We start from the raw sequence: 14777 nt of genomic DNA, 5'->3' as shown, positions 1-14777 counted from the left end.
CCGCTGCTACATCAAACCAGCCCAGATATCCAAACATCCCCTGCCACCTCAGCTCCAGGCCTCAACCGACACATCCTCTCGCTCGTGACCTTTGGGCGCTTTCAAAAACAGTCCTGAGGAAGAGCACAGGGCCACGAGCAGAAAAAGACGGGAGGAACTGGACGATGATTGCTCAGAAAAATAAAATGCACGCGAGGAAGAGGAGGAAGACGTAGGTAGAAGAGGAGGGCGAGAGTGAAAAGGTGGAAAAGGAAGTTCAATTCAGCAGCCTTCTGAATGAAACTCAGCATCGATTGGAACAGACCCAATAACTACCTACTCCGCCTCTCTCTTTCTCCCTCCTCTCGCTAACCGAAACCACAAACTGATAGAGGACAAATATCTCTTCATTTTCCTCTGCCTTGCTGTCTGTGTCTGTGTCCTCTCAAACCACATGCTGATACAGGCAAAAATGAAGCTGTGCGATCACCTCTCCAGCTCTCATTCTTTATCGCTCCACCCCACTCTATCGCTCTTTCTCCAACCAAGACCGCACAATGATAGAGAACAGAAGCAGATATCTTAAGTTTTGACAAAAAAAAAAGTAACCAGTGGAAAGCTGGTTAGTTCAGTATCTGATAAGAGATGAGGCTGATATGTGCACCTCCCTGCTCTCTTCGTTTAGTTTTGCTCCTGAAAACTGATTAAAATACAAGCAAAAACAGAAAACGGGCTTCACTCCCAAAATTTGTTTGAAACTTTCAGAGTGCTGGACCAAAAAGTGTAAATCAATAGAGTCGGGAAAAAAAGGGCCGCACTTTGCGTAATCTGATTTAATTTTTTATTTTTGTCAGAACGTCTAGGCACAGACGCGTTTCGCGCCGACAGACGCGTTCGTGCCGAAACGCGTCTGTGCTGAGACGTTCTGACAAAAATAAAAAATAAAATCAGATCGTGCAGAAGTGCGGCCCTTTTTTTCAACTTTATTAAAACACAAGCAAACCGCTGCTGAAAAAATCCATCACAGATATATATGAAAGTCAGCGTTGTACAGGCCCAACTGGGTCTGTGTACCTGGCTTTCCCCAGTATGCTGCATTTTCGCAGTGTCATCTAATCTCCGTTCAAATTACGTCAAGTCTTTGTTGGTTCTTTACAACTACAGTGTAAAGATATGCGCCTGGCCAACATGAACAGTGTACTGTGGGAGCTGTGGCCATGCAAGGAGAACGGCTCGGTTATCGGCAGTTTCAGTTGTAAATATTTACAGTTGAGTTCGGATGTATCTCGTTCGGCAATCTCATACGATGCCAGTTCACTTCACAGAAGTCTTGAGTAAACCCACAGAGGCCGTGGGAGCAGTATGAACAGCTGAATCAGCAGTAACGGCCTCTTTTAACACGTACACCGTATGCCTATCTAAAAACACATCAACACCAATGACTTAAGACCATTTCTGTTGTGTCCCTGATTTGCTTCCTTCACATTCAATCAAAACTCTGCCTTAGTCACATCTCTTATCAGTGCTATGAGGCATTAAACAGCAAACATACTATACTAACTTATGTAATTCATCTGAAAATCATTATATGGTGCCCTTTGCAGACTACCGGTTTGTCCCCAAGTTATCCTGGCTCAATATTTCCAAATATTTACCTAGGAAACCGACCCTTTTATCAGCTTTACTCAATTACAAAGCCTGTCACAACAACCCAAGCAAGCTCAATGAGAACATGGGGTCAAATTCAGAAGACACACGCAAAGCCTTGCAGAAGAGAGAGAACCTGGATGCGCAAGAGAGATGTAAAATGATTTAGTGACGGTGATAAATGCTACCATTATGCAACTCTGAGCCGCAGACAGATTGGTAATCACTATCTCGCTCTGTCTCTCTGTACCTCACTCTCTCACAGTACCTTGCTCTCCTACAGTAAATACCAAATACCAGGCAAACGAGAGATTTTTGTCAGTGGAGGATCCAGTGAAAGAGAAGGACAAATGGAAATGTACAGAACAGAGGAAGACAATGGAAAATTGTTTGTAAAATGAAGTTTCTGGAAATAATTGTTCAAAGGGTTTAGTAAACAAACAAGCTCATGAGACACACACATACAGAACAAGTTGAAAGTCATAGGGGTTAAAAAAAACGAAATCAGCAGTTTTTGTTTTCAAAATTCCCCCATCAGCACATTGCACGGTAAACTGCAGAAAAACCTCAATCTTCCACAGACGGAAACCCTCCGTAACTACAGAAAGGAACTCAGACGTGCCAACATGTGACAACAGAATTAAAAAAAGTTCAGTACCTATACCAGGTAAATGAAAATGTTCAAATAGCAACACCTAACTTCTGGTGTTTTATATGAAGCTTATGCTCACAAAGTGTTAATCTCTCTCTCTCTCTCTCTCTCTCTCTCTCTCTCACACACACACACACACAGACAGACACACATATACACACAAACTAGATGTAAATTATGACACAAGGGCCATTTTAATTAAAACAGACTATGCCTTGACAGATTTCAAACTTCAAATTTCAATGCTGTCATATAGGTCCTAGATGTCAACTTCTGAAGTGATATAGACAAACAGGGAAGAACGCTCATATAAAAACAACAAAAAAAAGACATAAGACACGCAGACATAAGCACATTTAGCTAACAATCTTTGGTTTCCAGGAAACTCCTGGAAATATTTTTTTAAATTCCAAAATGTAAATTTGTCCCATTTGCTGGATGTCCCTTGTTATTTTTAAATCATAAGGAACACTGTAGTAATATCTTAGAACACAATTCCAATCTTAATTCCAGTCGGACTCAAATTTGAATCATAGGCGGCACTGATGGCTACTGATGTCAAATTCATCAGAAAAATTAGCAAGGAACCTTGCATTTCAGTTTTTGCTTCAGATGGCATTACAAGTATGCAACATCCCTGGAAAACATTTATATGACTCTACAGAACTTGCTTAGAACAATAAATTATTTCTTAGACTGTTCGGAGAATGTTCTCATCATAACACTATCTCATAACCAAAAGGGAATCTAAACAGATTTCTCCCCAACGGCCTTGAAAGGTTTAGTATTAGCTTATCAAAACCAAGTAATCACACACTTATAGTAACAGTTACATACAATCGGCACACCTATGCACTTACAAATTTGGGTACAAATTTAATCATTCAAGAACAATATCTAATTGAGCAGGAATGCCAAAGTGATGAAGAAAATAAACAAAAATAATCATTATAACAGACAGTCAGAATACACAGAAGGTATAATAAAATCTGAAAACAATTCAGATAAACAAAAAGCATTTAGAAAATCCATCTTGCTCTAGCATGATTAATAAAAACTGGAAAGAATGTACTACATATACAAAAAAGGTTAGTTCTTCAGAAAATGAATACTCTGGATTTGGAGAAAATATTAAACTAGGAACCCCATGGTAACATATCCTGCAGTTAAAAAACTTAGTTTGTATAAGTCTGCAGAATGATTTTAAGTACTTTTTTATTTTTAACAATGTACATATTTCATGACCAATTATGTGCAGGAACAATTATGTCATATTGTGTTTAATTAAATCAAAACTTTAAAGGTTCCTTCAACACTTTTTTCCAGAGTAAACACAAATAAATTGTCTACATATTTTAAACCAATGCATGGTTTACCATCAGTAATTAGTATATCTAATCAGATAGGGTCCACGTTTTTACTTCAAGCAATCAAGACCGTTCAGCACCAGTATCAAGACAGACAGGAAAGATGGAGGGAGGAAAAAAATGTCAAATTATAACAATCATACTCTCACAGAGAAAGTCTCATGGTTGTCATCAAGTTACAGAAAGTGTTTGCGTGAAGTAATCAAGAGTTAATAGGCGGCTGAGAAAGTAGAGGTGTAGGAATAACTTAAAAAGGTAGAAATGTGAATGTTCTCTTTGATTTAAACGGGTTTTTTGCAAATATAAAAACTATGATTTCAGTATCTTCTCTTTGAAGTACAAGAAAGCTTAGCTTAAAGGTAGTGACTGCATGCATGACTACAAGGCAAGCACTTTGATCTGAGACACTCATACTGAAAGAAAAATCGCCCCCCAAAAACGACATTTACCTAAAGTCTACAGTTCTATTCATTTTTTAAAATCTGAATTTGTCTTGTAAATATACTATAGTGAACTTAGATTTATACATTGCTATTATATACAGTACCTAAACAATAATCCACAAATATATGATGAAAAAAAGCAGAATGCATTTCTGTGCACTGCTCCTGATGTTCAACTAGGTGAATTAATGCAGTAATTTGGGAGACATGTTAAGTTGAATTTACTGGGACATTTTTTAATGTACATTATTTTTTGTGAATAAATCTTTGACATCTAACAACAACCTATGAACATTTGCGTACTTAATAGTAAAACACACTCCATAATAGCCGTAATCCATAGCCCAAAAATAGTAGTCAGTTTAAGTGCCACAATTACAGTATTTATGATTGTATTATATGACATAAAGTCAGCATCTCTCGATCTCCAGCAGGTAAAATAAATTCTTTTGTCACCTTTTGTAAATAACACCAATCATATTGCTCTGTACAAAACTACTCTATTTGCGTAGGGTTAACATTTCAATAATATGAAATTATGCAATCCTACGTTCAAAATGTTAGTGGTTCATGTATGTCAGCACCAAACCAAAGACGTGTATTTAACTTGAAAGCAGTGCTGTTTTAGCTTAATCCCACTGAATCTGGAGACAAACGGCAAAGGGGGAGGTCTGAGTGGGCCTGCCCGGACTCAAGGTTTTTAACCGATATTATGAAGACAACACCCGAGAAAATGTCAGTGTGTTCGGACCTAAACCGAGTCCACTGCTCAACGTCAGGACTCATATCGGCTCCATAAACATCTGTGGCACCACGCCCAACGCACCATTATCTTCCTAATGAAATCAAGCCGGCTAAATTTAAGCGTCTAAAGATCGCGGTCGGCATTTACGCTCGTCCGCGAGCGCTGTAAACTGCAGGAGCTCTCAGCACTGTGACTGCGCAGAGCTGCCACTGCCGCTGTAACCACAGCACGACAGTATGACTTAAACGGTGAGCTGCCGTGTCTCCGGTGACATGACGGCAAAAGGGCAATATTACCGCCGGGATCCTAAATGGCCTTCGCAGCCACACGCCCTGTTTAAGATAGATGTTGTTCCAATACAGGTGTGTGCCCCCCCCCCCCCCCCCCTTGTGCCATGAGGACCGGAGCTGCAGCCAGCTGCATTGGTAGTGCATCGCCCGCGTCGGGAACAGACGACCACAGCCAAAAGCAGCTGTGCTCTGTTGCCCGAGAGCGCGGCAAACTGGTGCAGGGTGAGAGCTGTGGTTACTCCGCTCATCTCCAGCGAGGCTTCAGACTGCAGTATTTATAAATGTAAAGTTTATAAATACATCTTTAAGCTTTTCCTGTGATCCCTCTGCCTCGCACATTCACAAGGCTGGGTGAGCCAGCTATCGCTGCGCTACCTGCCTCAACATCAATCTCTCCATCAATCACTTCCTTTTAGGCACGAAAATGCACATTATCACCATATTATGTCTCTCCAGCGAAATGGTGTGCTTGGTATTAAATCTCTCCAGCAAAAGGTGTTCTTGGTATCAAATGCTATGAGATGCGTTCACTGACACCCTTAGGTTCAAGTCTTACTTATGGCTTGCAATTGTTCCACCAACAAATGCTGTGACTGTGACAATTTCTCTTAGTACTAGATTTAAGTCTTGAATATGGACCTGGAAACAATCATTCCCTAATTATTAAATACAATGTAATAATTCAGTTACCTAATATGAAGAGGACAAGTGACTAAATAACTAAAATTAAACTTACTCTTAAACTGCTTGCAAAAATATGCACAGGAACATGCCTAAAAAATCGCTCGACTCCGTGGTTTTTGCCAGTGAGTGATGTGGGGTGACACAGGTGGAATTTTTTTTTCTGTTTTTGATACAGGTTTTGAAAGTGTTGAAAAAAGGAAAAAAGACAAAATATATAGTCATCTCAAAATAGAGACATTTACCACAAAGGTGAGACGTGTGCTTCAGAGCAGAAAAAGTGGTGGCTGATTATCCACACCAGCTGCGTGACTCAAAATACTTAACAATCTAAACTCAAATCACACATATTTCAATTATATTACAGTCTTCTTATTTTACTAGTGACAACCTATCACAAAGTAATAGCACAGTATCCTGTTAATACAGGCCACGTATCCTTTCAGATTGCATAGCAATGTATGCAAGCACGCAAACAATGATTTAAATGTTTAATATGACTTGATTAAGAAGTACGTTAAAATGAATAAATGACTGTGTAAATGCACATAGAAAGAGATCAGAGTGAAAAGGAAATATTATAAATCAAACTATAGTAGCACATTACACAATGCATATGCAATATCCTATTATTTAAATGAGTTTAAGTTGAATACTATGAAAGATCCTTAAATTTAGCAAATAGAAAAAGTTATAATTGGTCTTTGAATTGAAGCTTATGAAAGTAGCTTAAAATATTTAGCTATTTATTTATTTTTGTCACAATACCTCCTTATTAAAAGTAAAAGAAAAATATTATGATAATATATTACATTTATATTATTATTGTTGGTATTATTATTATTATTATTATTAGTGGAAGCAGCAGTACTAATACTCATATTAGTAGGCCTACTATTAAACTCATCGTATCATTACTGGAATACCATTCCCGTAAATAACATTGATGTCATCAAAATTGCAACACTGATTTTGTAATAAGAAAGTTGAAGACATTAAATACACAGAAAGAAAAATAGAACAGAATGATAGAAAGAGAGAAATAAAAGAAAGTGGACAAAAGATAATCTATACTTGTTGAGAGAGGATGACAGCAGACAGACAAAAGAACGACCTGATCTAGTTCCTTCTATGTTGTGTTTCATTTGCGCATGGTTCATAGCACAGAAGTGGTTGGACAACAGTAATATAACTCTGGAAACCAGTTCCATTTCATGATACCTATTTTTTAGTCTAAGCTCTGTGGTATTCAATATTAAATGCCAGAGCAAGTAATGTGGACAATCAACAACTCAAGCAACAACACATTATGTAGAAATCAATGCAATTCAGTATGAGAATGAAGCAAACCTGTGGGTTTCAGAGAAGTTACATTTATTCACAATATAGCCAACAAATACAATTCTACCAAATATTCTAAATTTACCTATTCTAAATTTACCTGCTTTTAAAAAATCCACATCCAAGTAAAACAAAATCAGAAACAAATATCTTGTCATTTTGGAATTTATGTGACTTTCATATCCCTTCTCTGAATTTTGATTTTTAGTGTTTGTATAGAATTTGTGTACACCGAATTACTGATAGATACAAGTCCTATCAGACACAGTAACTTGACTGGATGTAATAGATTCTATTTTTACAGATGGACCATATTCAGCCAGGAAAATAGGTGGGAGGGTGATAGATCAATACAATTCATCTTTGAGATTATAATTTTCTTTTAGTTTTTATTTGACAGCAAACACCGTTATCAGCCCTACCAACAAAGAGTCTGAGGGGGCAGTGCTAAGGATATTGAACAGAAAGTGAGACAAAAGATCAGATAATTTCATTAATGAGTTGATCTGGGAAAACGGAAGCTATGCATTGACATTCTACAGCATCCTTCTACAGCTTCAGTTTCCTACAGCAGACCAAACAGACTGCACAGTGAACACTGGCATTAAAATCGTTAAGCAAGAAAAGGTATTAAAGTCGTTAAGCAAAGGTATATTAATGTTCTGAAATGACAGTGAATGGTAATAACTGCAGCAACCCAAAAATCCTACCTCTCATGTCTTCACTTCAATTTCTTCTGGTCTTCTTGACTTTTCCTTCTTACCCTTGATCTCTATATTCTCTGTTTTTTCTGACACTGAAACTTTGCTCTCTTTCACCAAAACAGTGACTTGTTCTGACTGAAGCCTCTATCAAGAGGTTCAGGCGCTTGTCTCTCTTTCTGTGTCTACCTTACTTTTCTCTAGACCTCAAAATAAGAGTAGGTGGGCCTGCCCCTGACTGTGTGCGCGCGCGCGTACACACACGCACACACTCACACACGCGCGCACACACACACACACATACACACACGCTCAGATACACACACACACAAAAACACACATGCACACACACACAAACTACTCAGTGGTTTTTTGATCGTCTACTCGCCCCCTTCTCTACATCTATTTCCTTTTCCCTTCTGTTTTAGCACCTGAATAAGCAAGCTTGAGAGAAACCACACTCAACCAATCTAGCACCTGCCTGCCCCCGTCTTCCCCACTTTGTGTCTGTGTTCCTTCACCAACGCCTGAGTGTAATGCAGCAAACACTGCATCCTTCTCTCTTTCCCTATAACACCATCTCACCCATCAAGTCACGGGAAACAGCTGGGATGCAAACCACGCCCATAGCATTGATTGACATCATTCATAGCCAATTGTGGGAAAGTGGAGGAAATGCCATGCCATTTAACAGTAAAGTAATGAAGTAATAACTAAAGTAGTAATCGTTTCCAGAATATAAATAATGGAATTACATTTTGCACACCCAAATACATTTCTCAAAATATGAATGAGCTCAGGTGAAAGATTGATGGGTATCTACACATTCATCCACAAAGAAAAACTTGAATAGGTGAAAAAATATGCAAGGAAACAGCTGCAAGATAACTATTTGTTTGATGGCGTCAGTAAAATTTGCACAAAGAAACTTCCAAAACATCACAGGTGTGAGCATTCACCCGCTAGCATATGTTAGCACATACAAGCGTGCTGTTTTAACCACACTCAAAGCAGTTATGCACAAACACATACACAGAAACATATGCACACGCACAAACACTCACGCATGCACACACACACACACACACACGTGCATGCACACACACACACACACACACGTGCATGCACACACGTGCGTGCACACACACTTAAGGGGAACTATGACTAATCGCTGACAACAAAGTACATTACATGAGCAAAATGTTATATATTGTATCAAAATATGTAGCATCAATTTCCTCATAAAATTTTCTCAGGCAAGTGTATCTGAAATGCATGATCACCATGAGGAATGTTATAAAATATATGCACTACCTCTTCTTGACTATATTTTTAAATATATAAAATACATGGAAACCACAACCACCTAGATAAAACGATCTATACATTATGCCACAAATAGTTAAAAATAATACAGCACAGATGTATATAGACAATACAAAATGCACATAGACAAGGCAAAATGTAACATAAAAAGGCATTCATCTGTATTACATTCAGACAGACAGACAGACAGACATTAGTATATCCAGGGTGAATGGGTAAAGAAAAGTCTTAGAGGTAAAGGAAAAAGTCAGACACTCGCTCTTCATACGCCATGATTTATTCATTTAATTATTTTAGGTATACCCTGTTGAAGGCTCTCTGCCAAAACGGTGGTGGCTAAAATGAATCGCGGTATACTGAGAGTATGCGTGCGTCTTTTTCCTTTAGTTTTTAGACTTTGTTCCGCTGTCTGCACCTCATTGGGTGTGTGCGTGTTCTTTCCTTTTTCGTAACTAAGGCCGAGTCCTAAGCAACAAAATCACAATACTGTAATAAGCACAGCGATGAAAGGACTGTACTTACTCAAGTGGGTCTTCTTAGCCGCTGCATTTCCTGTGAGAGAGAACGGTACACATTAGAGTCCATTCACACACTCCCGTGCCATCCACTTCTACGTCACACTCTCGACAGTGCCGATCGGCGTGCTGTAGGAACACAGGCCCAGAGTCACATTGTTACCACACAAGAGAAGTAAAAGAGCATTGAACTCACAGTTCCACAGCCTGCAGTACTCTCGGACCGCGGGACTGAGGCTGCACTGCCGGGCAACATTAGTTTTCCCCCCCTCTGGCTCAAAACAAGTATCTGAAAATTCCAATCGAAGCTGAAGTGCTTTATGTCGAGGATTCTTTCGCCCCTCTACACCTCCACCTCTAAATTCCAGCCTCTTCTCTCCCCTGGCTACTGTACCACCCGCAGGCCAATCCCTTGCACAAAGGCTTCCATACTGTGTCTGTATGACAGGAGTGCTCAGTTTATGCATCTCAGCGGTCACAGATTTGGAATGTGTGAAATCCATACAGTCCGTGTGTGCTGTTCTTACTCTAATTCTGCGGATTAGTGAATATTTAGCAGTGCTGGCTGATCTTGGCTGTAGTGCCAGTGCAGGCTCCTTCCCCCCTACTGTGGGGTGGTCTGCACAGTGACCCTGCATGTGGTCCATTGTGTACATGTGTGTGTGTGTGTTTGTGTGTGTGTATGTGCATGTGTGTGTGTGTCTTATAAGTGCAGTGGAGGGGAAGCTGTGGACTGAGTACACTGCATGTCCATGTCAGCATGCCAAACCTTGCACATCCAACTGCGCGGCATTATTACATCACATTGTTTGTTTTTTTCTGCCTGTAAAGGAAACGGCTTAAGAATCTTCAGCCCTGCGCCACAGGGAATCTGACTGTGATGCCGACTGTGAAGGAATTCATATGCATTACCATAATGTTTTACACATATTCATATACAATTATGCATTACTGCTATCTATCTATCTATCTATCTATCTATCCATCCATCCATCCATCCATCCATCTATCTATCGATACAGACAAAATATAGTTATGATACTGTGTATGTCACACATACACAAGCAGATATTCACACAATAAAATGGACCTATCATTATTTGAAAAAATGATGAAGAAACAAGTTTCCATCACAGAATCTTCAACAGAATCATTAAATCATTCCAATGAAACGTGTCGGGAAACTGCTGCTTTACACACAAGAATGAATGGGCGGGGGTGTTTCTGTTGGCGCAATAAGACCCCTGCCTGACCACATGTTTGAGAAAGTTAAAACTGGATCATGTTTGGGTGGGGGGGTTGTTTCCGATATTTATTTTTAGTGCCATTTGCGTGTCTAGAAAGAAAAGATCAAGGAGATAAGCATCAGTGGGGTGAAGCAGAAATCACTCTCCTCTTTGTCTTTACCTTTGAAGGCCTATGTGGGTTTTTTTTTGTTTTTTCATAAAATCGGTTTTGCTTGTTTGGCAGAACGCAGTGGAGCGGTGTCACACAGACGCGTATGGAAACAGGCGCGCCTAGCTACACACACACCGACACACACATACACAGACACACTGACAAGGCACACAAAAAGCTTAAAACACTCTTAAGGGAACACTATATTTTTCACATCACATAGACAGCTGACAACAGGCCCCTTCAGAGATGGAGGGTAAGTGGGCAGAGAGGGAGGAGGAAGAGAGGGGGGCATGGAGGACTTTTTTTCACTTTAATGGTTTAACTAAACAGCAATCGCTGATGAGCTCCATATCTCGTTATCATCCTATCACATATATCTAATAAAAACAGAACTACATTTAAGCGAAATGTAAAAATTGATAAAATAATAAATAATAAATTGATAAAATTCTCATTAAATGTAGAGGTTTTTTTATTAACCTAATGGGAAGAGAGCTGCTCTCTTTATGCAGTCTCCACAGCTCAGGCCCTCTCTGATCTAGTCTGTCAGACTAACACCAGGTCATGGTGACATCACTGCATTTATCCCCCCGACACCAAAACCTGCTGCTGCCAATGTGCTATTTTATTATGTAAAAGATTTGCTAATTAATGTAAAATACAGCCAACAAAATAGACTGCTCATAAAGTACCAACATTGGCAGTGCTTTTGCCCATTGATTAACAAACCAAGACAGAATACTACAGGAGCCAATTTCCAATGCTTAGCCTGCTGCCTGTTAAACTCAGGAGTCATATGACAAATGCACTACAACTGTTGGCTAGTTTTACTGTATGAACGTGTGTCTGTCCCCCTCTATGTAAACGGAAATATGGCACAAGACAAATTTCGGAAAAATCTGCACATGAAGTATAATCTAAATCTAACAACCCGCCAGTAGGTACTATAAGGGACACTAAATTAAATTGGTAACCCCTGCCCTTCACCCATGTGAGTCTGTCCCACAAGACACATCACTGAGCCCCAAGAATGGGAGATTCGTCATGGCGATGGAGAGCGCTGAGACAGACACGCGCAAGCGTGCACGTACACACGCACACAAACACATACACGCGTTGCCTAACACTTTTCTTTCCATTATCTTGTCCTCTTCACCTTCGTCTGTCACCTTGAGTGCACACACAGGTCAAGAGCGGTGGGAGGAATTTTCAGTTTAGTTTCCCACAGTAAAGAAGCGAGACTTCTCGCTTATTAGATAAGATAAAGTTTATTTATCTTTCTTTCCTGCTCCACTGCAAACAACCAGTCCTATATTTTGGCCTACAGTAACACATTGTCGAATTTAAATTTAGTGTTTAACTCATTTTTATTGTCTACAGCAGTGTTTCCACTACATGGCTGTGCTTTAGGAAACTACCGATTTTTTTAGTTGAGACTTTGCACGGTTCATGAGCACATATAAAATGAGGCCAATAGATAGTGGACGGAAATCTACATTTAAATAGGGATCTTTGCAAATGTTCCGTCTTTGTGTGCATCACAGGTGCGTGATACTTTAATGAATGTCCATAGGAAAAGGCTATCCACACACTGTGGCTCAACCCTCTTCCCCACAAAAGTCCAAATTATGCCAGAGTATTTTTCTCTTTGCAGTGATCTTCAGAATAGGAAAACTAATGTAAAAAAGGAAGCCACGGGGGCTGCTGGGCTGCTCGTTTGGTTAAGGCACCACGCTGTGGTGCATGGATGAGTCCTGCAGTCTCCGATCGAATCCAGACTGTGCCAGTGCCAACTGTGGCTCGTAGCTCCATAGGGCGATACACAATTGGCAGTTATGGGAGGGCTCAGTCGGCTAGGGTCCGCATTTCCTCCTTATCTAGCGACCCCTGCTGGTCAATCGGATGTCCATGGGCTGCATGGTCTTCCTCCGAACTCCGCTCTGCGTGAGCTTATCTGTAGCATGTGGTGTGTAAAGAAGCAGCTGTCTACACTAAGTACAGAGGATGTCTGCACTCTCCGAAATCGGCAGTGGGGTTCGCGCATGAACGCAGCCGCTGTTGCAGATAGCTGAACGTACCAAAGCTAGGGTGGGAACTGGATATGTACAGCCCCACGTTGGGTGCTAAATTTATAAAAATGAATACATTTAAAAAGACAGGCGCAAACACCTCAGTCACAGGTTTCCATTGGTGAATGGTGAGTCATATTCACATTCACAGCGATGATCAGCGATGTATATGGACACACGGAAACGTTTCCAGATGACTAAACTGGTGTTACCCGACCCTTCATCTCTCTGCCTCTTTCTCTCTATTTTATATCATGCCTCCTCTCTCTGTGTACCTATGCCAAAGATGAGCTTGGTAAACCTGTGCCCAGACCACAAAGCAGGTGCTTCTATTTTCCCCTCTCTCATCACCATTGCTTTTTCCTGTATATCTATTAGTGCAACAACGTAGATGCGACATAACCACACTGACACACATACTAAAACACGCACAGGCATAAGACACGGACACAGACGCACAGAGAGACAGAGATTCTCAGCCCACTGACACAGGAACCGACATTATCAACTTCTCCCACATACTCACAGAGTGACACTTGTGGACTGACAGACACAACCATACCAACAGAGCGACGCACACACTGACAAACAAGCTCAAACACTCATGTCTGACTAGTCACAATGTGAAAAATGTCACAAATTCATGAAAACTGTCACACACACAAAAAAAAAATGCATACACACTGACACAAAATAAATTAGTATGGACTCTGCACAGTCACACAAAAGCACATTGACATACACACACCCCTGCAATGATGTCACAGTCAGCCAATGAGGTGGCATCTGTCCTCAGCTATGCTGAGTGATTGTTACATAACAGCACTCGCTGCAAGGTCCCCTGCAGCAGCACAGGCAGCCCAATGAGAATGCCTGTCAGGAATCATTGCATGCCATGTACACGCCTCTCCTCATTAATGAATAACTCTCTTTAGCAATCAGTTGCTCAAAGTGTCCTTTAATGTTCCCATTAAGTGTCTCACAATGGTTATATTTGCACATGTCTTTTATGCCTTTTAATCTGATGTATGGTCTATTTACTGACCTTTATTCAGCTGGTAAAACAAGGGGGTCTCAGCTACAGTATTAGAAAGCTTGAATGGGGTATTTAAATTTGGCTGCTTCCAACAAGTGGAGGGATGATTATGGTGCCTACTGTGTGGCAATGTCAGAGAGAACTGTCACACCATTACAAAAGGAATAAAACTGTGTGTGTGTGTCTGTATATGTGTGTGTGTGTGTGTGTGAGAGAGAGAGACAGGGAGAGTGAGTAACAGAGAGGAAGGGACTGTACCACTGAAGCGTGTGAAAGGCAAATACGGAGATCACAGAAGAAAAGCAAACGAAAGAAAAAGTGTGAAAGAGTGTGAGAGCAATTTATGTGAGCAAAATAGCACATGACGGGTAGGCAGTCAATGAATGACAAGACAGAGCCTGTATGACCCTACAATCCATTACATTACATTACATTACAGGCATTTGGCAGACGCTCTTATCCAGAGCGATGTACAACAAAGTGTATAACCAAAACCAGGAACAAGTGTGTTGAAAACCCTAGAGTGAAGAACAGTTCCAAGTGCAGGGAACGACCACGTAGTTTAACTTGGACCCTGTAGGTTA

At 40.3% G+C, this 14777-nt stretch overlaps 1 protein-coding gene across 2 annotated transcripts in view; it reads right to left on the bottom strand.

Moving 5' to 3' along the window:
• The window catches only part of rorc (RAR-related orphan receptor C), a 32267-nt gene that overhangs the window by 13277 nt on the left and 4213 nt on the right, over positions 1 to 14777 (bottom strand). The window contains exon 2 of one of the 2 annotated variants that reach the window (XM_035389557.1): positions 9695 to 9724. In XM_035389557.1, coding sequence (XP_035245448.1) covers positions 9695 to 9724 — 30 coding nt within the window. Of the gene's footprint in view, positions 1 to 7855; positions 8870 to 9694; positions 9725 to 14777 lie in introns of those variants that run through there. The other variant, XM_035389566.1, reaches the window with a different exon arrangement.

The sequence above is a fragment of the Anguilla anguilla genome, chromosome 1 (assembly GCF_013347855.1).
Source record: "Anguilla anguilla isolate fAngAng1 chromosome 1, fAngAng1.pri, whole genome shotgun sequence".
Classification (NCBI taxonomy): domain Eukaryota; kingdom Metazoa; phylum Chordata; class Actinopteri; order Anguilliformes; family Anguillidae; genus Anguilla; species Anguilla anguilla.
This window is presented reverse-complemented; position numbering and strand designations above follow the sequence as displayed.